The sequence below is a fragment of the Lynx rufus genome, unplaced genomic scaffold, assembly GCF_022079265.1.
Source record: "Lynx rufus isolate CCGP_SWC_20201006 ecotype Redwood Valley unplaced genomic scaffold, mLynRuf1.p SCAF_4, whole genome shotgun sequence".
NCBI lineage: Eukaryota > Metazoa > Chordata > Mammalia > Carnivora > Felidae > Lynx > Lynx rufus.
The window spans coordinates 3,644,847-3,668,995 of record NW_025814856.1 but is presented as its reverse complement, the minus strand read 5'-3'; the positions used below and the strand labels follow the sequence as shown (position 1 = coordinate 3,668,995).

General features: G+C 55.0%; 2 protein-coding genes across 4 annotated transcripts; both read left to right on the top strand.

The window, feature by feature from the left end:
- Positions 1-252: 252 nt before the first annotated feature.
- On the top strand, positions 253-12,894 carry SLC25A23 (solute carrier family 25 member 23). Of its 3 annotated transcripts, none has more exons than XM_047096895.1 (11): positions 253-1,253; positions 2,372-2,498; positions 3,080-3,167; positions 3,462-3,573; positions 4,622-4,780; positions 4,871-5,023; positions 5,192-5,299; positions 6,297-6,464; positions 9,874-10,024; positions 11,015-11,195; positions 11,411-12,894. In XM_047096895.1, the coding sequence occupies exons 1-11, from the start codon at positions 1,098-1,100 to the stop codon at positions 11,817-11,819; spliced, it is 1,812 nt and encodes a 603-aa protein (XP_046952851.1). In that variant the 5' UTR covers positions 253-1,097; the 3' UTR covers positions 11,820-12,894. The 3 variants fall into 3 exon arrangements, with proteins under 3 accessions (XP_046952851.1, XP_046952852.1, XP_046952853.1); XM_047096896.1 differs by having other exon boundaries at positions 11,557-11,801; XM_047096897.1 differs by having other exon boundaries at positions 11,458-11,564.
- Positions 12,895-17,657: 4,763 nt separating this feature from the next.
- On the top strand, positions 17,658-23,320 carry SLC25A41 (solute carrier family 25 member 41). Its single transcript, XM_047095625.1, has 7 exons — positions 17,658-17,858; positions 18,099-18,254; positions 18,732-18,884; positions 19,063-19,170; positions 21,927-22,094; positions 22,186-22,333; positions 23,148-23,320. Exons 1-7 carry the CDS (start codon positions 17,658-17,660, stop codon positions 23,318-23,320), a joined length of 1,107 nt encoding a protein of 368 aa, XP_046951581.1.
- The last annotated feature ends 829 nt before the right edge of the window (positions 23,321-24,149 follow it).

Here is a 24,149-nt window from a genome sequence, read left to right as displayed (position 1 = left end):
CCTTGGGTTTGTGCAACGCCGTGAGTCAATGTTAGCTATTATTATTTTTCGCCAATGTGTTTCTGGCCGCCCCTCCCCCTAATGGTGACTCGAGAAACTGCGCCCAAAAGTAGTGGGAGGGACTTTCGGCAGGTGCAGCGAGCGCGACAGGCTGATGCCGCGCCTCCAGCGTTCGGCTTCCCGGTCTCCATCGGCACTCGAGCCTGGGATACTGAGAGGCCCAGGATGGTCTGGAGAGAGCAGTCAGCCAAGCGACCGGATCCTGCCGCGGCCCCTTTAAGACGGCCAGGCCAGCCAGAAGTCGCGGGGGCCCAAGACAGCACCAGGTCAGCGCGGAAGCCCCGCCCAGGTGGGGCGGGCGGGCGCAGCTCCAGCAGTTCTGGCCAATAGGAAACCGACTCTGCAGCCGCGCAGCCAGTTGATCTTCCGTTTCCCAGTCTAAGTGGGACAAAGAAAGGAGGCTCGCGGGAGGGATGTAAAGCTTGCGGGAGAAAGCACCGCCTCTTGATTTTCTGTTTCTGCGGCCGAGTGGGGGATGTGAAATGAGCGGGCGGGCAGATGGAGGGCTGGATCGCCTCGGATTGGTTCTTGAGCACGTCTGGGTTGAAAACGAGTACTTTGGTGCCTAAAGAGGATTAGTAGGGGAGGGAGGTCAAGTGGAAAGGGATTACGAAACCAAATCCCTGATATCTCTCTACTTCGCCCCTTGGGGCAGAGGGTAAACTGAGGCACGCAAGGCAGAACTCTGAAAGCAGAATTGAGACCATTGATCTCTCCAGCCCCCCTCCCCAGAATGAACCCTGGCGCTTACTAGGCTGTGCAATATCCGAGCATCCCCGACACACCGCTCCACACCCGCAGCTCCGCCTCCGGCCCCCTCCCCCCCATGCGGGTCGGGGGAGGAGACGCCAATTCCGGCGCGGGCGGCGACGGTTAGCAGTCACCGGCTCCTGCAAGTGCCAGAGCCAGGCGGGCAGCGCGGAGGCTGCGGTGGCCGTGGCCGCGGAGCTGGCCCTGCGGGGCCCCGGGGGGGAGGGGGAGCCGCGAAGCCCCCGCTGAGGCCGCCGCTGCCGGGCCTCCCCTCCCCCCCGGGCGCCATGCGGGGGGGCCCGGGCGATGCGGAGCGGCGACAGCGCTGGGGTCGCCTCTTCGAGGAGCTGGATAGTAACAAGGACGGCCGCGTGGACGTGCACGAGTTGCGCCAGGGACTGGCTCGGCTGGGCGGGGGCGACCCGAACCGCGACACCCAACAGGTACCCCCGCGGGACCCCAGCCTGGCGCGCGGCTCTCGGGCCCGGCCGGCGCCCGGTAACCCGAGCCCCTGAATGGAGCGCCGCCGCTGCCTGGGAGTGCCTGTGGCTGCACTCCAGGGCCGGTGCCCAGCCTGAGCGTCTCTGCCCCCCTACCCCTGCCCACCGTGTCTGGGCCTAACGGGTTCGCCCCAGACCGAGCCAAGGAGGCCCCAGGCCTGCAGTTCGGCTGCCAGCACCCGGTCCCCACCCCCGTCGCCGGTGCTTCGCGGGTGGGGGGATGGCTGCCAGCGAATGGAGCCCGTCCGCTTTCCTGCCCACTGCCTTGGACACACCCTCCTCTGAACTCTCCACCCGTCCCAAGACCTACCCTGCTCCCGCCTCAGGAGACACACCCTTCCCGTCCGCCCTCCCCTCCTCTGGGCACCCACTGCCCCCCACCCCACCCCCAGCAAGCCGCCCAGCCTCTCAATGTTTACATCTCCCGACCTGCCCATTCCCATAAGCCTGGCTTAATGCCCCAGGCTATCCCAGCCGGGGATCCTGCCCGCCCACACCCTTAGCTGGGGGTGTAGGAAAGCAGGAACCTGCCCCCAGACCTATGCAGGTGTCCCTGACACCTGTAGCCCCAGCTGCCACTGGAGTGTCTCCACAGCATCTTGAGGCCTCCAGTACAAGCCTCCACTTCCCAGGTGGGAGGACAGAGGCCCGGTGGGCTCTCAGCTTGGATCTACCCCACATTGCCCAGAGCTGTCTCTAACGGGAGCTCCCGGAACAGCCATATGGACAGGTTTTTGGGTTGTTGTTGTTTTTTTAAGAGACAGCTGGGAGGACAGGCTTTCAGAGACAAGAGCCCAAGGCTACCTACCACTTCCCAGCTCTGTAACCTTGAAAAAGTTACTCGACCTTGGAGAGCCTCAGTTTGTTTGCCAGGAAAACTGGACAACTGCTTTCCACCCCACCGCTCAACTGTGGCTTGGGCATGTTGCTGAGAAGTGAGCCGGCGCCTTCCCCTGCTTTAGGTTCTGGGGGGGCTCTGAGTTCCCTGGCCATGAGCTTGCCGTGCCCCCTGCAGATGGGGAGCAGCCATCTGGAGCTCCCTCATCCCTCCCCCCTGCCAGGGCAGTTCCCCTGAGGGTGACACTGACCCACACGGTGGGCTGGACCTGGAGGAGTTTAGCCGCTACCTGCAGGAGCGAGAACGACGCCTGCTGCTTCTGTTCCACAGCCTGGACCGGAATCAGGATGGTAAGGCCCAGGGATGGGCTGCAGGGGCCCTGGAGACACCAGTGGGGTTAGAACTGGCAGTGCTAGGAGGAGGGGGGAGGGCCACTTCTCCCTGATGACTCACGGGCTATTTTGGGAGCTCTCCTCACCCCCCAGCTAGGTGGTTGGGCCCATGGGCCCATCCTACCTCCTTTCCCTTCTGGGATGCGACCCCTATTATTACCCTTATGTTTCTAAGGGACAAAGATGCCCCATATTGCTTCTGGATTCCCTAGGAGGCGTAGGCACCCCCCATCCTTCTGGATCCCTAATATTGCCTCTCAATCTCCTATGGCATAAGGACCCCCATAGTTATCCTGGATTCATTCTTTCATTCATTCATGGAACAGAGGAACCCGCCCCCCAACATTTCTCAGTTCTACCTCTCTGATCCCAATGGGTCAGTGACACCCCACCCCACCCTGCTGCAAATCTCACCCTGGGTTCCTGGATCCTCTGGTCTTGCTAGACCATCCCATTCTGAGCTGTACTGCACCTGGGCTCCAGGGTTTCCCCCCCCCACCCCCCCCACACACCCTTTTCTACCTCTGGCCCCCTCCCAGGTCATATTGATGTGTCTGAGATCCAGCAAAGTTTCCGAGCTCTGGGTATTTCCATCTCTCTGGAGCAAGCAGAGAAAATTCTGCACAGGTGAGTAGCTGGGGTTCCAGAATCACAGATAACTCAGGTCCCCGGGACCCCTTGGCCACCTTGAACCTCTAGGCCCCAGGCCCAATCCCAGGGCAGGTGGAGCTGAGAGGCGGGCTTGGGAGTCAGGCAAATCCTGAGCCACTCTCTTCACTTCTCTGAGCCTCAGTTTTCCCCTTTGCAAAATGGCCAGCTCTCGGTGCACAGGGAGTCAGTCTACCCCCAAACCAACCGAACCCCATCCGACCCCCTCCAGCCCCAGCATTGATTCTGTCCCACCTTGCCCCACATCCCCAGCATGGACCGTGACGGCACAATGACCATCGACTGGCAGGAGTGGCGCGACCACTTCCTGTTGCATTCGCTGGAGAATGTGGAGGATGTGGTCTATTTCTGGAAACATTCGACGGTGAGGTGGGGGCAGCTTTCCCAGCTTGGTGGCCGGGCCTTACTCTGGTTTCCCCAGGGCATGGAGGGGCTGGGTCAGGAGCCTTGAGAAGGAGGAGCTGCTGGGAAAGGTCAAGGGATGAGAAACTCCAGTCCTCTCTTCCTCCGATCAGTGCTCAGGGGACTAGGGACCCACTGCGGGGAGGTCTGGAGCCCTTCAGACCTGACTTTGGGGCAATGGGGGCAGACTGTGGGAGGTGGGAGCACAGGGGAGGAAGAGCTCACCAGGTGGGTTACCCAGCCCCCAGCTTCCACCCACAGCTCTCCTCCTACTGGTTTCTGTTTGCCTCAGTAAATGGTTCTATTGCCGAAGGGACTCCCAAGAAAGCCACCTTCTTTGGAGGGTTCACTGAGATCCACTGGAAGGTGGGAGAGGAAGTGCTCTAGATTGCCAGCTTCTAGTTGGGAATCTCTGAGTGATGCTTCCAGTAGGATCTGATGGCATCTGGAGGGGAATCCACACGTGAGATCCGGGGAGATCCTCTTGGGAGATCCAGAGATTCCCATCCTGGGGATCCATGAGGGGGCTTGGTTGGGATGTCTATAAGTGGATTCTAGGGGAGGGGTGATCCCTGGGGGACAGATTCTCTGTGGGATCTCTTGAGGCCCTGGGAGGGATCCACTAGTCTCCTTATGTGGCAGGTCCCTGATGGGATCTCATGTGGCCCTGGAGGGATCTTGTGGAATCCTTGTGTGGGAGATCCTTGGGTGGGATCCCTCAAAGGGGTCTGATTGGCTCTGGGAGGAATCTTTATGTGTAGATGCTTGAGTGGATTCCTTTGCTGGGATCTGGTGGAGGTGTCCAGGAGGGGTGTTAGGATCCTGTGTGGGATCAGGCTGGATGTTTTGGTAGGATCTGGTAGGGGTCCAAGAGGGATCGCCTGGGCTCTCCAAGTGCGATGCACTCGCAGACTCTCTGGGTGTCCTGGGATTCGTGAGGGAGTTACCGTTTAGGGCTGAGTCGCATCTCCCTGCCCCCTGGCGTGACAGCCCAGTCCCTGCGTCCTTAGGTCTTGGACATCGGCGAGTGCCTGACTGTTCCTGATGAGTTTTCAGAGCAGGAGAAGCTGAGCGGCATGTGGTGGAAGCAGCTGGTGGCGGGTGCGGTGGCAGGCGCTGTGTCGCGGACGGGCACAGCCCCTCTGGACCGCCTCAAGGTCTTCATGCAGGTGAGGGGCCCTGGAAAGAGCCCCTCTCCCCCGTCCCAGGCCTGGGGCCCCCAGAAGGGGACCGCAAAGCCACCTTGTCTCCCCACGTAGGTCCACGCCTCCAAGACCAACAAGCTGAACATCCTGGGGGGCCTAAAGAACATGATCCGAGAGGGGGGCATGCGCTCCCTGTGGCGCGGGAATGGGATTAACGTGCTTAAGATCGCGCCAGAGTCGGCTATCAAGTTCATGGCCTATGAGCAGGTGGGGGCAGGCGTGAGAGACCTCAGCCAGACGCGAGGGCTAGTGGGATTGGCCTGGGGGTGGGGGTGGGGAGGGGTGTCCGCAGGACCCCGGGAGTGGGCATCGGCTTCCCTGTGTGGTGCCCACAGCAGGAGGACCTGACATCCTGCCCACCTCTCCCACCTCCAGATCAAGCGGGCCATTCGAGGGCAGCAGGAGTCACTGCACGTGCAAGAGCGCTTTGTGGCCGGCTCCCTCGCTGGCGCCACAGCCCAAACCATCATTTACCCCATGGAGGTGAGAAGGAGGGACCATGGGAGAGGCCCCGTGGCAGGGTGGGAGGCTCGCAATAACCACGTCACTCTGCGGTGTGGTAGACGCTGGAAGTATAGCTTTGCCTCTCCCGGATTCGGACTGTAGCTCATTAGAGAAATGCTGTTTCATGGGTAGTCTGTGTGGGCATCAGCAACTGAGATGTGTCTCCTGGGGATGGTTGCGTTGGTCATAACTGTTTAGGCAGCAGCCGTGGGTTCCAGCCGCTCACAGTTACGCCTCTTCTAAGGATACTGATTTCCAGGATGTTTGTTCCCAGGGGAATCATTTCTAGATGAAACCGTTTTCAGAGAAATCGTTTCAGGTTTCAGGTTGTGCAGTGTATCAGGATTGCAGTGTATCATGGAAAACTCAAATCACATAAATGAAGTCTGAGGTAAGCAGTTCAGGGCAGGTATGGTGAGTTCAAAGTGTTAGAGACCCAAGTTCCTTCCCTCTATCTTCTTCCAGCACTTCAGAAGGTAGCACCCACTTCATGGACCAAAGTGACTGCTTGTGCTCCAGTCATTACATCCATATTGCAGTCAAGAAGGAAGAATAGACAAAGGAAAGAACACCTCCCTGCCTTTAAGGATACTTTCTGAGAGTCACACATACCTGTTTTCCTGCTGTTTCGTTAGCTAGGACTTAGTCACATGGCCATACATCTAGGGAAGATGAGAAATGTAGTCTGTATTTCTAGTGGCTCTGTGCTTGCTGAAAATTATAGCTTCTATTATTAAGGGGGAAAGGGAACAAGATATTGGGAGACAGAACTGGCCATCATATGTAACTCTGAGAGGTGTCAACATTTTTAGGTATAGGGATTTGGGGATGACGGAAGATTCTAGAGTAAGCGGTTTGTTAAATTCCAGTATTGCCAGGGTACATCCTTCCAGAAGTAGCTATTTCTACGTGTCTTCGTTCCTGGATGTGGTGTGTCTGGAGGCAGTTTTTCCAGGGATAACCGGGTTCTCTCCAGGTGCTGAAGACGCGGCTGACCTTGCGCCGGACGGGCCAGTACAAGGGGCTGCTGGACTGTGCGTGGCAGATCCTGGAACAAGAGGGGCCCCGAGCCTTCTACCGAGGCTACCTGCCCAACGTGCTGGGCATCATCCCCTACGCAGGCATCGACCTGGCCGTCTATGAGGTCTGTGGGTAGCCCGCCCCTCCCTCCTTTTTTCTCCCCTCTGAGATTTGCCCAGGGGACACCGTCTTCCCATGGGCCGACTCAGTCGACTCCAAAACTAGGGAGAAGCGCCATGGGCCCCGGGGAACCCCTTCAGCCATCGGACTCCCAACTCTTGCATTTACCACCGTGAGAATTCTCATCACTTCCCTTTGCAGTTCAGCCTTCCTGGGTCTCGGGACATGGGATGTTCAGGGACCACGGTAGCTCATAGACTCACGGGAGCAGGTGAAGATGAGCTTGAAAGATGCCCACCTCCCCAAAGCACGTATCGGACCCCGCCGATGCCTTCTTCAGGGCCTGCCCGTTTCGGCATCAGCTGTCATCGTAAAAACCACACATCTCAGCACCTTTATCAAGAGAGGCAGGAACAGGGAGTTTTTGGTTTTTGCGTTTTCTCTTCCAGAGACCTTGTTCATTACTTTTTACCTTCTTCTGGTGGGATCACCAGGTTCCTCGGTAGCACAGCCCCCAGTTGTCCCCAGGCATCCCCCAAAGTCTTTGTATTCGGGACAAGGCCAGCCTCACAGGCAGGTGACCAGGGCGGTTGCCAAGGGCCCCATGTTCAGAGGGCCCTCCCCTTGGTTTAATGCTCTGCTGTTGCTGTCTTGAAATTCCTAATCAGCTTTGGACAAGGGACCTCACATATTTTTAATATGCTTTGGACCTTGCGAATTATGTGGTTGGTCCTGACCTACAACACTCCACACCTGCCATCCATACCCGATGTCCCCGGCACCCAGCATCTATGCAGCCAAATGAGACAAGGCCATCACCCATTCACTCACCTGTTTGTTGATTCATTCATCCATTCATTTATTCACTGGTTCACTCAGCAACTACTTACTAAACATCCAAAAGCACTGGGCATTGTGCTGATTGATGCAGATACAGCATTAAATAACACCATCTTTGCACCCCAGGAAACACCCCAGGAAAGCTCCTGGGGCACCCACTCCAGCGAACAAGGAAGTCAGCCAACCAGCGAACAAGCAGTTTCAGATCCCGCTAAGTTCTCAGAAGATGATAAAACAGGATGTGTAATTGAAAGTAACAGTGGGCAGGGGGTGGAGGGGTCTAGGCTCGCCTCTGAGAGGTGATGTGGGAGGGAGTGTGAACAAGGCAGAGAGTGTAGGTCCAGAGGCAGGCCTGTGGGAGGAATGGAAGTCTTGAGTGGCTTGAAGGAACCAGAGATTCAGCAAGAGCTCAATGACATGGCTGGTTTTTCCTAAGTGCAAGACAAAGCCACTGAGGGCTGTGTGCAGAAATGAGACCTAACTTTATTTGATCCATTCTTCGCCAGAAAAAGGGAGCTGGGAGGTCTAAGGAGTTTGAGAAGCGTTGTGCCCTCTTGGAGTTTCAAACTCTTTATTAGTCCTTTAAAGGCTCTGACAAGTCTACAGAGCAGTGATTTCACTGTTTGGGGTTTTTTTTGTTTGTTTTGTTTTGTTCTTTAGCCCAGTGCGGGCCATGCCTATGCAGTCATCAGAACTTGTTTTCAACAGAACAGCTCTTAAAACACTCATTAAACACCAATTTGGCAAATGCTGCTCCAGAATTGCAAAGGCAATAATGGTGAACAGTTGCTTCCAATGTGCTCACTCCATGCTCCGGCCAGACATCACTAATCTATCTATCACAGCCCCGCGGCCAGACATCACGAATCTATCTATCACAGCCCGGAGGCCCTCTCAACACACTTCCGGGCAGCCATTCCCAAGGGGTTAGAATTGACATAGGAAATGAAACTGAGGAGCCATCCCAGTCCCAGAGTATGAAAGAAGGTTCTCGCAGAGGCTCCAATAAGGGATTGGCTGCCCCTAAAGACAGAGCGCCCCACTCTGGACTCAGGTGTGCCTCTGAATGTTGATTCCCACCTGTCTTTTGTGGCTCTGGGTAAGCAGCTTCCCTGGATCCTCAGTTTTGCATCGATTAAATGGAGACGACAGTGGTATTTGTCTTAGTTTGAGGTCTTCCAGAAGCAGGGATGTGAGAGCAAGTAGTTTGGCGGGAAGGTAAGGCGACCAAAACAAGGAGCATTAGCTCCCTAGGGCTGCCTAACCTCAAACTGGGAGGCAACAGACATTTATCGTCACAGCTCTGGAGGTCGGAGTCTAGCCTCGACTCAGCAGGGCCATTTGCTTCTTCCAGCTTCCGGTGGTGGCCGGCAATCCTTGCTGCTTCTCTGCTTGTAGACCCATCCATCCGATCTCGGCCTCTGTCACCGTGTGGCTGTCTTCCCCCCTGCTACGCGTCTCCATCTCTGTGTCTCCTCTTCTTATAGGGACATCGGTCATTTTGACTATGGGGCCACCCTACTCCAGGATGGCCTCACCCCAACCCATCACACCTGCAAAGACTCTCTTTGCAAACAAGGTCACAATCTGAGATCCTGGGGGTTAGGACTCCAACATATCTTTTGGGAGGACATAATTGAGCCTGTTAGCAAGCAAGCTATCGTGGCGGGCAGGTGGAGCTCAATCCTGGCGGGGGGGCTCTGCAGGCACCTGCATAGAACACGCCCCAGCAGAGACGCAAGGGAGTTGGGGTATTGATACACCCAGTCAGTTGTCTGAAGCTCGCTTCTGGAGGTGCTGGTTCCCCAGCACTTCCCGCCTATTCCTGGGTGCTCAGCACAGCCTTGCCCGGGTCCGGTGAGAGTCCTCGGGCAGAACCGTGGATACTGGCAGCTGGGAGTCAACAGATTTGGGTCGAAATGGTAAGGGATAAGAACGAGGTGTCCACCTTGGCGAGGGTGTTAGTTTTCTATGGCTGCTGAATCAAATGACCACAGACTTAGTGGTTTAAAACAGTGCACATTTATGACCGTGCTTTTTTTTTAATTAAAAAACATGTTTTAAGTTTACTTATTTATTTTGAGAGAGACAAAGAGAGAACACAAGCAGGCTATGAGCCGTCAGCACAGAGCCCGACGCGGGGCTCGAACTCACAAACGGTGAGATCATGACCTGAGCCGAAGTCGGACGCTCAGCCGACTGAGCCACCCAGGTGCCCCTGCTCTCTTATAAGGAGCCTCATGATGACACTGGACCTACCTGGATATTCTAGCATCGTGCCCCCCTTAACCTAATCACATCTGCAAAGTCCCTCCTGCCACGGGAGGTACCATATTCCCAGGTTCCAGGGACAAGGGCATGGCCAGTAGGGGCAGGGGCCATCCTTCCACATACCATAGAAGCTGAGGACTGAGTGGCAGCGTGCAGGTACAGTGCTGTGGGGCACCTAGGACCACCGCTAGGCTAGTACCCGCTGCCATGGGGGTGGGGGGGGGCTGCGGAAGCCAGCCAGCAGGGGGTCTGCGGTGTTACCAGTTCCAATCCAATCCCGCTCCCTTCTCTGCCCCTGCCAGACGCTGAAGAACCGATGGCTCCAGCAGTATAGCCACGACTCGGCCGACCCAGGCATCCTCGTGCTCCTGGCCTGTGGCACCGTCTCCAGCACCTGTGGCCAGATAGCCAGTTACCCCCTGGCCCTGGTCCGGACCCGCATGCAGGCCCAAGGTGAGGCCTGGGTGGGAGGATAGGGCGGGGAGAGCCTCACAACTTGGGCCCCTCCCCCTCATCCCCAGCTCCTGCGGTCCCGGGTAGGCGGAGGGATCTTCCTGGACTTGGATGGCCTTCACTAAAGTCCCTACCTTTCTCTGGGCCTCAGTGTACCCATTTGTGACAGCGGAACAGGGGCCCTTTAGCCGAAGGAGGAGAGCAGGTGCAGCGGTTCCTGGAAGAGTGCCCTAGCGATCTTAGCGGGGAGGGCTGCTCGTTTGAGCTCCAATTTGCAAGGCTGGATTACGGGCAGGGGGGAAGCTCAGGTCAAGGAGGGGTGGGGCCAGGCTGGTTATGGGTGTTTTGTTTTCCTCTGTAGTTTTCTTTTAGGAGTTTCTCCCCCCAACACACACACACACACACACACACACACACACACACACACACATTCCTGGATCTGTTTGGGGAGTTTCCTTGGGAATTTTAGTTTTTGTATTTTGTGATTTTTCTCTGGGGGTGTATCAGTGCATAAGCCTGGGTTCTCACCCTCTGAGAGCTCCCAGGCTGGAAGGGAAGCAAGAGGCTGAATAAATCGTTTCACACTTCAGTATGGACTTAGGGTTGAGCAAAGGAGAAGGGAAAGAGCCACACTTAGACTGGGGTACCCAGGAGGGCTCCCCTAAAGAGCCTGCTTTGGAATGGAGGCTGGAAGGCAGAGTGGGAGTCAGCTGGGAGAAGAGGCAGGGAGATGAGTTCCAGGAAGGGGAAAACGCCTGTGCCCTCTCCCACCACACACACACACATACCCCTTCTCTGTTTCTAATCATCCCCCAACTTGGGCCCTCGAGATCCGGGTGGAAAGGTGAACAGCCATCTCTAGAGTGGTAGGTCCCACTGCTAATCTAACCCCCTCCCTCCTGCTGCAGTGGACAAAAGCCCAGTCCTGGGAGTAGGAGGGGGCAGTGAGAGGGGCCCTTTGGCCTTACCTGGCCTCCCCACCCCTCCCAGCCTCCATCGAGGGCGCCCCCCAGCTCTCCATGCTGGGTCTGTTCCGTCACATCCTGTCCCAAGATGGCGTGTGGGGCCTCTACCGGGGCATTGCCCCCAACTTCATGAAGGTTATCCCGGCTGTGAGCATCTCCTATGTGGTCTACGAGAACATGAAGCAGGCCCTGGGGGTCACGTCCAGGTGAGGGACCCAGAGCCTGCCCCACCCCAATCATGAACCCCCCCCCACCTCAGCCACCGGAGACTGGTGGCCCAGCCAATGGACCCCAGGGCCCCCGCACCAAATCACAGGATCCCGACACCTAATCCACTGGGTCCTGCTCCTCACGTCTCAGCTTCCGCCCCCTCCCCACCCCCGCACACACGCTGGGTCCTGGCCCTCCATGTCTTAACCAGGGGATCCCCTACAACCCAACTAATGGATCCTGGTGACCCAACCACAGGACCACATCCCGCCATATCTAAGCACCCAGACCCCAGCTCCCTCAGGCCCCAGATCCAGCACCGGGTCCTAGATCCCCAAACCCGCTGGCGGATCCCAGATCCCCATGCTTCCAGCCCTGGATCTCCAAGCTCGGCCACTGGATTCTGGATATCGAGAAGCCTCAGCCGCCGGATCCCAGATCCCCTCACCCCAGCTACTGGATTCCTGAATTCCTTTGCCTTGACACTGAGTCCCGGATCCCTCCGCTTTGACTACTGGATTCCATGCATTTCAACCACTACACCCTCAACCCCCAACCACCGGATCTCGGATTCCCAAGCCCCGACCGGCTGGATCCTGGCTTCTAAATCCACAATGTGAGAGCGCAACGGCAGAGCGCGTGGGTCCCGGCGACTGCAGCTGTTGGGCCCCAACCCCTTCACCACAGGCACTGGATGCTGAAACCTCACCCATAGGAAGGAGACCCCGACCCTTCCAAGCACTCGATCCCAGCCCCTTAACCCCTGGATTCTGACCGGAATCCTCCCAAGGCACTGGATCCTGAGTGCTCAGACTCTAAGCCTAGAGAGATCCCAATAGGCCAATCACAGCATCCTGGACCCCACACGCCCCCGTCCCAGACACCCCCCAGAGCCCAGGGCCCTCCCCACTCTCCGTGACACCAAGCCCATGGTCTAAGGAGCCTGCGGGAAGCCCGGGTCCTGGCCTCCTTCTTGGGACTTGTCCAAGGTCCTGACCCATCTAAAAGCTGGCAGCACAGGAAGGAGAGGTCCCTCCCACACCCTAGACAGAGGCTGGACACCCCCACCACCTACCCAGCATGGCTACGCCTCCGGCCCCTGGGGAAACTGCTCCCCCGAAATGCTCTGCAATGTCCTCCGTCCCCTGCCCACCTTTAGGCTAACGATAACCCCCAGTCGCTCTTTCTTGGGGGCTGGCAAGGGGGCAGTCTGAGGCTGGGGACACATTAAGGGGACCCCCCCCCAAACCCACCCTAGCACTGCCAGCCTCTCCCCAGGCTTCGGGGTTGGGAGCCAGGAGGAAGTCTACCCGGACTAGCCTTCCCTGGAGCCCAGCATCTGCTTTTGCAAAACGAACAGGCCAAATCCCCAAACTCAGTCTACGTCTATTTTTCTACCAGAGAGGAGCAGACATTCCTTCCCCCTCAAATAACCCAACCCCCCCCAGCACCCCCCACTACCCTGTACATTTTGCACTTTATAGTTGGATTCTGAGCTTAGCATAACTGGGGACCCCCTCCCTTCACTCCTCCCAAGTCTTTGGGGAACCCCATTAGAGGACTGCAAAAGAGGAGCTGTGTTGTTTCAGGGGGCTGGAGGACCCCCCCCACCTCCCCTTCCCACCTACACCGAGTCTCACCTCCCCGCCTGTGTGTGTTATTTCCAAGGAAAGAGCAAAAGGATACACTTTCTAAGCTCTTTAGTTGTGGTTTTTGCTGAAAAGGGGTGGGTGGGTGGGGGACCGCCTCAAACTACCCAGCAGGGGAGGGACATGGGCCGTCCTCCGTCGCACGCAGTTCCGGGAAACCAGGAAGTGACTCCCTCTTTAAGCCTCAGTTTCCATAGCTGTAAAGTGGGGGCAGTGAGAAATCCACATTCATGAGCACTTTGGATTTTTCCAGTACTCTAATTACACAAGGGTATTTGTCTGCCCAGGGCTGTAAATTACCACCAACTGGGGCCTTAAAATGGCAAATGCTTTAGATTGAAATATTTTTTTTTTTAAATTTTTTTTTTCAACGTTTATTTATTTTTGGGACAGAGAGAGACAGAGCATGAACGGGGGAGGGGCAGAGAGAGAGGGAGACACAGAATCGGAAACAGGCTCCAGGCTCTGAGCCATCAGCCCAGAGCCCGACGCGGGGCTCCAACTCACGGACGGCGAGATCGTGACCTGGCTGAAGCCGGACGCTTAACCGACTGCGCCACCCAGGCGCCCCTGAAATATTTTTTTATTGTGGTAAAATACACGTAAAATTTACCATCTTAACCATTTTTTTTAAATTTTTTTTCAACGTTTATTTATTTTTGGGACAGAGAGAGACAGAGCATGAATGGGGGAGGGGCAGAGAGAGAGGGAGACACAGAATCGGAAACAGGCTCCAGGCTCTGAGCCATCAGCCCAGAGCCTGACGTGGGGCTCGAACTCACGGACCGCGAGATCGTGACCTGGCTGAAGTCGGACGCTTAACCGACTGCGCCACCCAGGCGCCCCATTAACCATTTTTTTTAGATATGTGTTTGTTCTGAGAGAGAGAGAGAGAATCCCAAGCTGGCTCAGTGCTGTCAGTGGAGAACTGGACGCACGGCTCGAACTCACAAACCCCAAGATCATGACCTGAGCCGAAATCGAGTTAGAGGCTCAACTGACTGAGTTGGTGCCCCTCATCCTAACCAGTTTGAAGTATACAGCTCAGTCAAGCACATTACATGGTTGTGCAGCCACCCCCACAACCCATCTCCAGAACGTTCCATCTCCCCAGACTGAGGCCCCGTCCCCATGAAGCACTGACTCCCCACCCCTGACTCCCACCATCCCCTCTCTGTTTCTGTGGACAGGGCTCCTCTAAGGACCTCCTGTGAGGGAGGTCATGAAGTCCTTTTGTGACTGGCTTTTCTCACTGAGCACAATGTCCTCAGGGTCCATCCATGATGTAACAGGTGCCAGGATGTCCTTCCTTTTTAAGGCTGAACACTATTTCGTTGTATGGATGGACCACATCCTGTTTACCCTTCATCCAACAAGAGACACTGGGTTGCTTCCACTTTGGGCTATATCGTGAATAAGAAACAACAGGAATTTATTGTCTGCCCCGTTCTGAAGTCTAGAAGTCTGAAATCAGAGGGTCAGGAGGGCCATGATCCCTCTGAAGAGACTTTAGGGGAGGATCCTTCTTGCCTCTTCCAGCTTGTGGCAGTCGCTGGCACTGCTCCTCAGCCTGTAGACTCAGTCCAATTTCTGCCTGTCTTTAAGTGACCAAACATGGGGCTCAATCGGTTAAGAGTCCAACTTCGACTCGGATCGTGAGTTCGAGCCCCGCGTCAGGCTCTGTGCTGACAGCTCACGGCCTGGAGCCTGACTGGGATTCTGTGTCTCCCTCTCTCTCTGGCCCTCCCCCACTTGCACTCTGTCTCTGTCTCTCAAAAATAAACATTAAAAAAATTTTTTTAATTACCAACCTTTTTCCTATGTGGACCATGATAGTCACCCTCCAAGATGATCCCAGGGTGCCTGGGTGGCTCAGTCATTTAAGCATCCAACTTCAGCTCAGGTCATGATCTCGCAGTCCATGAGTTTGAGCCCCACGTCGGGCTCTGTGCTGACAGCCCAGAGCCTGGAGCCTGCTTCGGATTCTGTGTCTCCCTCTCTCTCTGCCCCTCCCCCGCTCACGCTCTGTCTTTGTCTCTCAAAAATGAATATACGTTAAAAAAAAAAAAAAAGGAAAAACAAAAAACAAGCAAACCAAAAAAACCCAAGATGTTCCCCAAGGATCTCTTCCTCCTAGAACTCACATTCTTGGCTAGTCCCCTCTCAGTGAACCAGGGAGAGTCTGTATGACCAAGAGGATCCAACAGCAGTGATAGTATGTTACTACCAAGAAGAGATTATAAAAGGCACTGCATATAACCATCTTCTCTGTGTTTTAAGCTGCTACAGTTGGGGTACTTTGTCATGCAGCTGTAGCTAACCGATACACGTACACATACATAGACATGATTTTCCACACACTCAACTAAGAAATGAAACCTGGCTATGTTGTACTTTTACTTCCTTTAATTTTTTTTTTTTAACGTTTTTATTTATTTTTGGGACAGAGAGAGACAGAGCATGAACAGGGGAGGGGCAGAGAGAGAGGGAGACACAGAATCGGAAACAGGCTCCAGGCTCCGAGCCATCAGCCCAGAGCCTGACGCGGGGCTCGAACTCCCGGACCGCGAGATCGTGACCTGGCTGAAGTCGGACGCTTAACCGACTGCGCCACCCAGGCGCCCCACTTTTACTTCCTTTAAATTATGTCCTGAGGATCAATGCCCAGAAGCAGGATCGCTGGGCCAAAGGCTAGGACTATTTCAGGATCATGCCACCAGAAAACTCGTATGCGATAGACGCAGCCACCAACAAGGAATGAGCATTACTAGTTTTACTTCAGTCACACCAGCATCGAGTATTACCACTTTGATTTGATTGAATCGGGTCCGTTAACGTCTGTTTTCTTGTTCACGTTCTTGCATCCCATTACGCTGGTTGGGACTTAGGAGGCCCTGCTGATATGCAGTGTGACACCAGAAAGACTGCTTTTTCTCTTTCTATGTCTCCCCAAAATAAGAGATGCTTCAACTAACATCTTTAGAGGGAAAAGAACTTACATTTATTGAGCAAGTGTGCTAAGCTCTTGGATGTGTTATCTTCTTCACCTATTCACCATCTACTTGCCGGACCCTTACTTGGTGCCAGACCCAGTTTTGGACATGGGACACGGAAGTGAGTGAAACAGACAACCACCATTGCTCTCGTAGACCCCACATTCCAGTGGGGAGCGACAAACAATGATAACACACGTGAGTGAATATGTAGCCATGTGGGAAACAAAGGTGCTACAGATACCAACAAAGGAGGGAAGGGGGATATGAAATCCTACAGGGCAGAGTTTAAATTTTAAATAGGGTGGTCAGAGGCAGCATCAGGGAGAAGGAGATGTTTGCATAAGGATTTAAAGACAGCGAGGGAGGCAGCATGGCGATGTCTAGGAAAACAGCATTCTAGGCAAAGAAGAGAGCCAGTGCAAGGGCCCTGGGGCAGCACCATGCCTGGCGTGTTGGAGGAAGAGGAAGGAGGCCCGTGGGGCTGAAGCAGAGTGGGCAAGGGGGAAAGAGGGAGGGAGGGAGGGAGGGCAGAGGGGGCGGGACAGGTTGTGCAGGGTGTGGTGGGCCTCAGGGAGGACTTGGGCTTCTACCTGGGGTGGTGGGAGCCCTGGAGGGCTGTGGGCAGAGGGCAGGACGGGACTCAGGTGCTCACTGGTGTCCTCTGGTGGCCACTGTGGGGAGGACAGACCGGAGGGTGAGAGTGGGAGGGATCAGAGTGGCCATGACGGCACCTGTCCGGGGGACCCATCACGGGGCTGGACCAGTGTGGAGGCCCGAGACGTGGTTAGAAGCATTCAGATTCTGGGTGTATGTTAAAGGTTAAGCCAGGATTTGCTGACAGCGTGCGCATGAGAGAGAGGGAGGAATCACGGATGACATCAAGATTTTTGAACCAAACCACTTGGAGGATGGGTGTTCTCTCCCTGAAAACTCCTTAGAGCCCATTGACTCCATGCGGTAGGGCTTAGCATTACTTCCGATTTACAAATGCAGAAACTGAAACTCGAGAGAAGTAAAGCGAGTATCCCAAGGTCACACAGCAAGAGTTGTCCTAGATGGGATTCAAACCCGGGCTGCCTCCAACCCTACGGCCTGTCTTATTTTGGGGACCAACTGTGTCTCTCCCTCCCAGAACTCCAGAACCTTCCCATTCTCCCTCACTCCTGTCTCCCATTGCCATGACAACGAAACCCAGTGTGTTAGTTTCCTACGGCTGCTCTAACAAATGACCACAAACTTGGTGGCTTCAAGCAACACAAGTCTATTGTTCTAGAGGTCAGAGGTCTGACATGAATCTCACGGGGCCAAAGTCAAGCTCCTTCTGGAGACTCCAGGGGAGAATCTGCTTCCTGGCCTTTTCCAGCTTCGAGGAGGGTCTGCCCGCACTCGGGGGCTGGCGGATGCCTCCCCCCAGCTGCAACGCCAGCAAAGCTCGGTCGAGTCCTTCTTACACTGAATCCTTTGAACACCGAATGCTGTACTTCCCTCTTCACTGTTTAAGGACTCAGGAGGTCAGACTGGACCCACGCAGTCGATCCAGAATAATCTCTCCGTCTCATCAGCTGGTTGGTTAGCGACCCTAATTCCTCCGGCAAATTTACTTTCCCCTTTGCCGTGTAACGTGACAAGTTCATGGGTTTAGAGGGATTTGGATGTGGGCATTTTGGGGGGGACACCCTCATTCTACCCACCATATCCAGTGAGGTCACAAGGGCCTCTGTGACCTCATCATGCTCTGGTACCCAAATTGACAAGGTGGCTCTCCCACATGGTTGCTGGGTTTTGAATCTGGGCGTCCTAACCCTCCAGCTGCATGGGAGCCCGACCCGAGGGGGCTCAGAAGCCTTGCTTGAGGGTCCAGACCCTGTTTAAGAGGGTCAAGGCCTTACTCACCAAAGCCCCACCTCCAAGCCCACCCCCGCCCCCCTCCCGGAACCCGGGCTGTACACACGTGTATGGGTATGTGTTTGGACATGTCCGTGAAAATGACCTGGAGCATCTCCCATCACAGCAGGTGAGTTTGGGAACTGTAGGTCTACCAGCACCCACCCCCCCCCCCAGCCTGGCCGCTGGGCTAGAAGGCCAGGCTGCCTGCCCCCTCTGCATGACCCACTCCCCTCCGAGCGGACCTGCAGCCCCACCTTGAAGCAGTGGGGACCGGGGTGGGCCTTTCACCTGGAGGGCTTTCTGGAGATTCGAGGAAAGAGCTCCAACCTGGCTCATAGTGTGGGTAGGAGCTGGGTCTGCCCTGCAGGTGCTGGACACAGGAGAGCAGCTGATGGTCCCCGTGGATGTCCTCGAAGTGGATAGCGAGGGGGCCCTCTGGAAGTTTCTGCTCTCGGGAGCCATGGCAGGCGCGGTATCCCGCACTGGCACGGCCCCTCTGGACCGAGCCAAGGTGTATATGCAGGTGCGCGTAGAGTGCGGCGCGGGAGCCCTTGGGGTGGGGTTGGACGGAGGTGGAGAGGAGAGAGCCAGAGGGAGAGAGATGATGGAGGTCAGGTTGGGGGTGAGGGTGGGGCCGGGACGAGGGTTGGAGTCAGGAGAAGGCTGAATGGAGAGAAGAGCGAGGGTAGAACGGGAGCCAATGTGGAGGTGGCACGAACTGGGGCTGGAGGAACTGAGAGAGCAGTGCCATGGACAGGTTGAACTGGGGGTAAGGGAATTGGGGATAGGGTCTTCGGATGGCCTTGAAGGCAAACTGGGCCTGGCGAGGAGAGGAAGATGAGGAGATGGGCCTCCGGGTGTGTGTGCTGCGTCACAGAACTGTGGGGCTGGCCAGGGACAGAGTGGGGACAGGATGGGGTTGAGCTCCAAGCTGGGATGGAGGGGGAGATCAGGGCGGGGGGGGGTGCTCCTCACAGGGCCGGGGCCTCCCTCCCCACAGGTCTACTCCTCCAAGACTAACTTCATGAACCTGCTGGAGGGGCTCCGAAGCATGGTCCAGGAGGGGGGCTTCCGCTCCTTGTGGCGGGGCAATGGCATCAACGTCCTCAAGATTGCCCCCGAGTATGCCATCAAGTTCTCGGTCTTTGAACAGGTGGGCGGGGACGGCCTGCGTTCTCCAGCCCCACCCTTCGACCCACACCTGTCTGACACCCCTCACAAGCCCAGATCCCTACCCAAGACACACCTGCACCCTCTGGCCCCAGACCCAGGGTGGGTTCCAGCTAGGAAGCTGGTGAGCGGTTCTCTCCTGCTCCTCTCTCCTCCCCCAGTGTAAGAATTACTTCTGCGGCGTGCACGGGTCCCCACCCATTCAGGAACGGCTCCTTGCCGGCTCCCTAGCTGTGGCCACCTCCCAGACGCTCATCAACCCCATGGAGGTAAGAGCATACCTCGTGGAAGAAGAAACAAGGTGAAAACCAGCTGCCAGTGGCTACTACTTTTCCTCCTTCTTATCTCCCTCTTCCCCTCCTCCTCCTCATCTTCTCCTTCCTAGGAGGTGTGTGTCAAACCTTTATTCCAGATGCTCCCCACGTCTATTTACTGGATGGGTCCCCTCCTTTTCTCTTCAATGACCCAAGATGCCACCTGTGTAATTTACTAAACTGTGTGTGTTTGGGTGTAATTTTGGCTTTCGTCTCCTTGCTCAGGAGGGTCTGTCCACACACTCATGTCTTTTTTCTTTCTTTGGGTGGGTGGGTGGGTGGGGGGTGACAATTAAGATTTTATTTTTGTACAGCAGTTTTAGATTTACAGAAAAATTGAGCAGGAAGTATAGAGGTCCCTTATACCTCTCTCCACAGGTACAAAGTGTCTGCTATTAACATCGCGCGCAGGGGGGTGGTACATTTGTTGCAATCGATGAGCTAATATAGATACATTGTTACTAAAGCCCGTAGTTGCCATTAGGTTTGCTCCTTGTGTTGTATGTTCTATGAGTTTGTACAAATGTATAATGACATGTATCTGCCACTACAGGGTCATATAGAGTCGTTCCACTGCCCGAAAGATCCTCTGTGTTCCACTGACTCACCCCTTCCTGCTTCCCTCCTGAATCCCTGGAAACCACCAATCATTTTACTGTCGATATAGTTTTGCCTCCATTTCTTTATTTTATTAACTTAAGTGATCTCTACACCCAACGTGGGTCTTAAACTCACGACCCTGAGCTCAAGAGTTGTGTGCTCCCCCCAACTGAGCCAGCCAGGCACCCCTGTAGTTTTATCTACTGTCTTTAATTTTTGAGGCTTGATCTTATGCTTTCTCACCACCGCCCCATCCTTTCTCTTCTTTATCAGGTCATTCCCGTTGGGTCTCCCATATAAACTTTAGGAGTAACTTGTCTAGTTCAGAAAACAAAGTCACCTATTGGTATTTTTTAGCAATGGAAAACATTTCCATTTGTTCACGTCTCCTTTTATGTGCTTTAACGGTCTTTAAAAAAAATTTTTTTTTTCCATATAATTCTTGCCCTTGACTAGTTAAATTTCCTCCAGGATATTTGTGTGCTGTTGCTACCTAACAAACTGCCACAGACTCAGTGGCCTCAAATGATACAGATTTATTATGTTTCTCTGTGGGTCATACCTGGGCACTGGCTATTCGGGTCTTCTTTTTTTTTTTAATGTTTTTATTTTTATTTTTGAAAGACACACACAGCACAAGTGGGGGAGGGGCAGAGACAGAGCCACCCAGGCGCCCAGCTAGTCAGGTTTTCTGTTCAGGGTCCCATCAGGCTGAAATCAAGGTGCTGGTTGGGCAACAATGAACCCATGAGAGGCCTGGGTCTTCGGACAAGATTCCTGGTCATTGGCAGGACTCAGTTTTTTCTTTCCTTTCCTTTTTCTTTTCTTTCTTTCTTTCCTTCTTTTTTTTTTTAGAGAGAGAGCTCGCAAGTGCACAAGTGGGGGAGGGGCAGAGAGAGAGAGAGACCTAGAATCTGAAGCAGGCTCCAAGCTCCGAGCTCTCAGCACAGAGCCTGACATGGGGCTCGAACTCATGAACTGTGAGATTGTAAACTGAACCAAAGTCAGAGGCTTAACCAACTGAGGTACCAGCACCCCGGCAGGATTCAGTTTCTTATGGTTGTAGGACTGAGGTCCTCAGCTCCTAGAGGCCACCCACTGTTCCCTGCCATGTGGTCCTCTCCACAACAGCCTGCTTGTTTAAGACGAACTGAAGAGTGTCTGGGATGCTCCCAAATCTCTCTGATTTCTTCTGTCTCTGGCAGCAGACTCCTTTAAAAGGCTCACCTGGGGCGCCTGGGTGGCTCAGTCAGTCAAGCGTCCGACTTCGGCTCAGGTCATGATCTCACAGTCCGTGAGTTCAAGCCCCGCGTTGGGCTCTGTGCTGATAGCTCAGAGCCTGGAGCCCATTTCAGATTCTGTGTCTCCCTCTCTCTCTGCCCCTCCCCCGTTCATGCTCTGTCTCCCTCTGTCTCAAAAATAAATAAACATTAAAAAAATTTTTTTAAATAAAATAAAATAAAAGGCTCACCTGATTTTGTCAGGCCCACCCAGCACAATTTGTGCCGTTTCACTTAAAGCCAACTGCTTAAGGACCTCCATTACATCTGCAAAATCCCTTCACTCTCATCATGTCATGTAACTTGTCAAGGGGAGTGATACCCAATCCTATTTACAAGTCTAGCACATTATCAAGGTCCGGGGGGGGGGGTGGGGGGGCATACACATCAGGGGGTGGGAACCGCTTGAGGACCACCTTAGAATCCTACCTACTGCACTTGGTGTGCAATTGTGGAGTGGCCAATATTTTGATGTCGGGGCATCTCATACAAATCCCCACGTCTGGCTTCTCTTGGAAAACTGGCAAATCTGGCCACCTGGGCTCTGCATTCCCACGACATCATGTCTGGCTGCCGCTAGGGGTGAGCGGCCACAGCCTCCACTCGGTCCACATCGCTTCCGTTAGCCGCCCGACCTCCGTCAGCACTTGAGCTTCTGAACCCTGGCTCAAGATCACACACGGGCCAAGGGGTCGGATGGCTCTGGGTTTGAAACTCAGCTCTGTGCACTTTTGAGCTTCAGCTCCTTCAGCTGTAGGATGGAGACAACGGCCGCTGCTGAGGGTCAATGGGCACATTCAGGTGAGCCACCTCCCTCCTCCCGCTCCCCAGGTGCTGAAGACGCGGCTGACCCTGCGCCGGACCGGCCAGTACAAGGGGCTGCTGGACTGTGCAAGGCAGATCCTGGAGCGGGAGGGCACCCGTGCCCTATACCGCGGCTACCTGCCCAACATGCTTGGGATCATCCCCTATGCCTGCACCGACCTGGCCGTCTACGAGGTGTGGGTCCCCCACCCCGGGGCGGGGAGGGCCAGGAGTGGTATGAACCCAGGCCCGTCGTGAACGTCCTCCTGACTCCTTTCTTTCGCAGACGCTCAGGTGTTTCTGGCTGAAGTCAGGCAGGGACATGGAGAATCCTAGTGGCCTGGTCAGTCTGTCATCTGTGACGCTGTCCACGACCTGTGGCCAGATGGCCAGTTACCCGCTGACTCTGGTGCGCACCAGGATGCAGGCCCAAGGTCAGACTAGCGCCACTAGCCACTGGACATGCCCCTCCCCTCGGCCTTGACTCTGAACTTTCTCATCCCCTGAAACTGACTCCCAAACTCTCCACATCTGATCCTGGCCAACTTTGCTGACCTCTGAACCCACCAAGACTCACCCCCAAATCTGATCCCAGCCCTGAAATTAACCTACAAACCACTAAAACGAACATTTTAGTTCACTTAGTTCAACTGACCCCCACAAATGTCCCCAAACATGACCCAGGCCCCCATAATGGCCTCCAGTCATAGTTTCCCCCAAAATGTCCCCCAACTTCTTCAAAACAGACCCAGCTCTTATTGGCTCCAAAAGTCAAAATTCCTGAAGTTCCTAAATTTGCTAAATCGGACTCTTAGATGTCCCGATGTCATAGGAAGATGTCATAACCACTGCCCCCACTAACCTGGATACTCCCCAAATGTGGCTTCCCCAAATGGACTCTCAGCCCCTGAACCAATCCACAAACATCCAAACAGGTCCTCGGTTCACTACTCTAATCTTAAAAATATCCCCAAACTACCCCTTAGCACGCTTGCCAAGTCTCTGGGAGATCTCAGAAGCTCCCTCCCAAATAAGCCTGAATGTTTTTTAGGATGCTCCTAAAAACAAATCCTTAAAACTGCCTGAGTTGATCTCCTCACTCTCCCCAAAGTGACCAATTTCCTCTAAAAGCCTTCCAGACTCCTTCCCAACTGACCCCCACACCTCTGCCCCTGGCTTCACCCACCCCGCAACATTCTAGCCCCCCAGGAGACTGGATCAACTCTAAGCTTTCCCCTGTTTCCACAGACACCGTGAAGGGATCAAACCCCACCATGTGTGGAATCTTCCGGCGGATCCTGGCCCAGCAGGGTTGGCCTGGGCTGTACCGAGGCATGACTCCCACCTTACTGAAGGTGTTGCCAGCAGGTGGCATCAGCTATGTGGTGTATGAGGCCATGAAGAAAACCCTGGGCGTATAGACACTGTCTGGTCGACACACCCTGGGCAGAAATGGACAGGAGGGTCCAGTGTCCCCTGGCCCAAAGAGCCCTCCAGGCTGAGGCCCGAGGCGGGTGGGGCAGTTTTGTCAGGAGAAGCAGTCTGGGGGCCTGGGTCAGAAGATTCTTGGGGACCCCTCCCCAGGGTGCAGGCTGGGACTAGTCTGGACTCCAATTTGGCCCATTATGGCTTGTCCTGGCTTCAGGGTGACATGGTGGACAAGGAGACTATCTGAAATAAAGAGACAGTTCCTGCTGGATGGGTCTGGGATACCTGGGTCCAAGAGAGGAGCTGGGTGTCTGGAATCTCTGGGTCTAGGAGGGGACTAGGAATCCTTGGTACCAGGAGATGAGTTGGGGACCTGGAATACCCTAGGTCTAAGAGGGAGCTGGTCGCTTCAGATATCTAGGTCCAAAAGTGGAAGCCAGGTACCTGGGATCCCGGGGGCCCGGAGTGGGGGCTGGATATCTTGGACCCCTTGCACCTGAATAGGAATTGTAAAGCTACCTGATACCTGGGTTCAGGAGAGAAATTGAGTACCTAGGACGGGAGCTTGTAGCTCAGATCCCAGACCTTATGTGAAGCGGGTGTGGGGTGTGGCATTAGGGTCCTAGGAGAGAACCAACGGCTCTAGACCCTTGCATTCTGGAGGGGAACTGGTTTCATTGAATCCTGGAAGAGAAGTGGGGGCTCTAGAATCCTGGGTGTTGAAGTGAAGGGATACAGGGGATCCCTGGGTTCCCTCCTACTCTCGGGCCACCCCACCCCCGGAAGCACCGATCTCCAAGACCTCGAGCAGGCCATGTGTTC

Bases quoted from the DNA above. Each gene is read 5' to 3' on its own strand.
- SLC25A23 (XM_047096895.1), top strand. From the start codon at position 1,098: ATGCGGGGGGGCCCGGGCGATGCGGAGCGGCGACAGCGCTGGGGTCGC. The intron at 4,781-4,870 runs GTGAGGGGCCCT...CTCCCCACGTAG, and splicing joins GCCTCAAGGTCTTCATGCAG to GTCCACGCCTCCAAGACCAA. The intron at 5,024-5,191 runs GTGGGGGCAGGC...TCCCACCTCCAG, and splicing joins AGTTCATGGCCTATGAGCAG to ATCAAGCGGGCCATTCGAGG.
- SLC25A41 (XM_047095625.1), top strand. From the start codon at position 17,658: ATGGGAGCCCGACCCGAGGGGGCTCAGAAGCCTTGCTTGAGGGTCCAG. The intron at 18,885-19,062 runs GTGGGCGGGGAC...CTCCTCCCCCAG, and splicing joins AGTTCTCGGTCTTTGAACAG to TGTAAGAATTACTTCTGCGG. The intron at 22,334-23,147 runs GTCAGACTAGCG...CTGTTTCCACAG, and splicing joins CACCAGGATGCAGGCCCAAG to ACACCGTGAAGGGATCAAAC.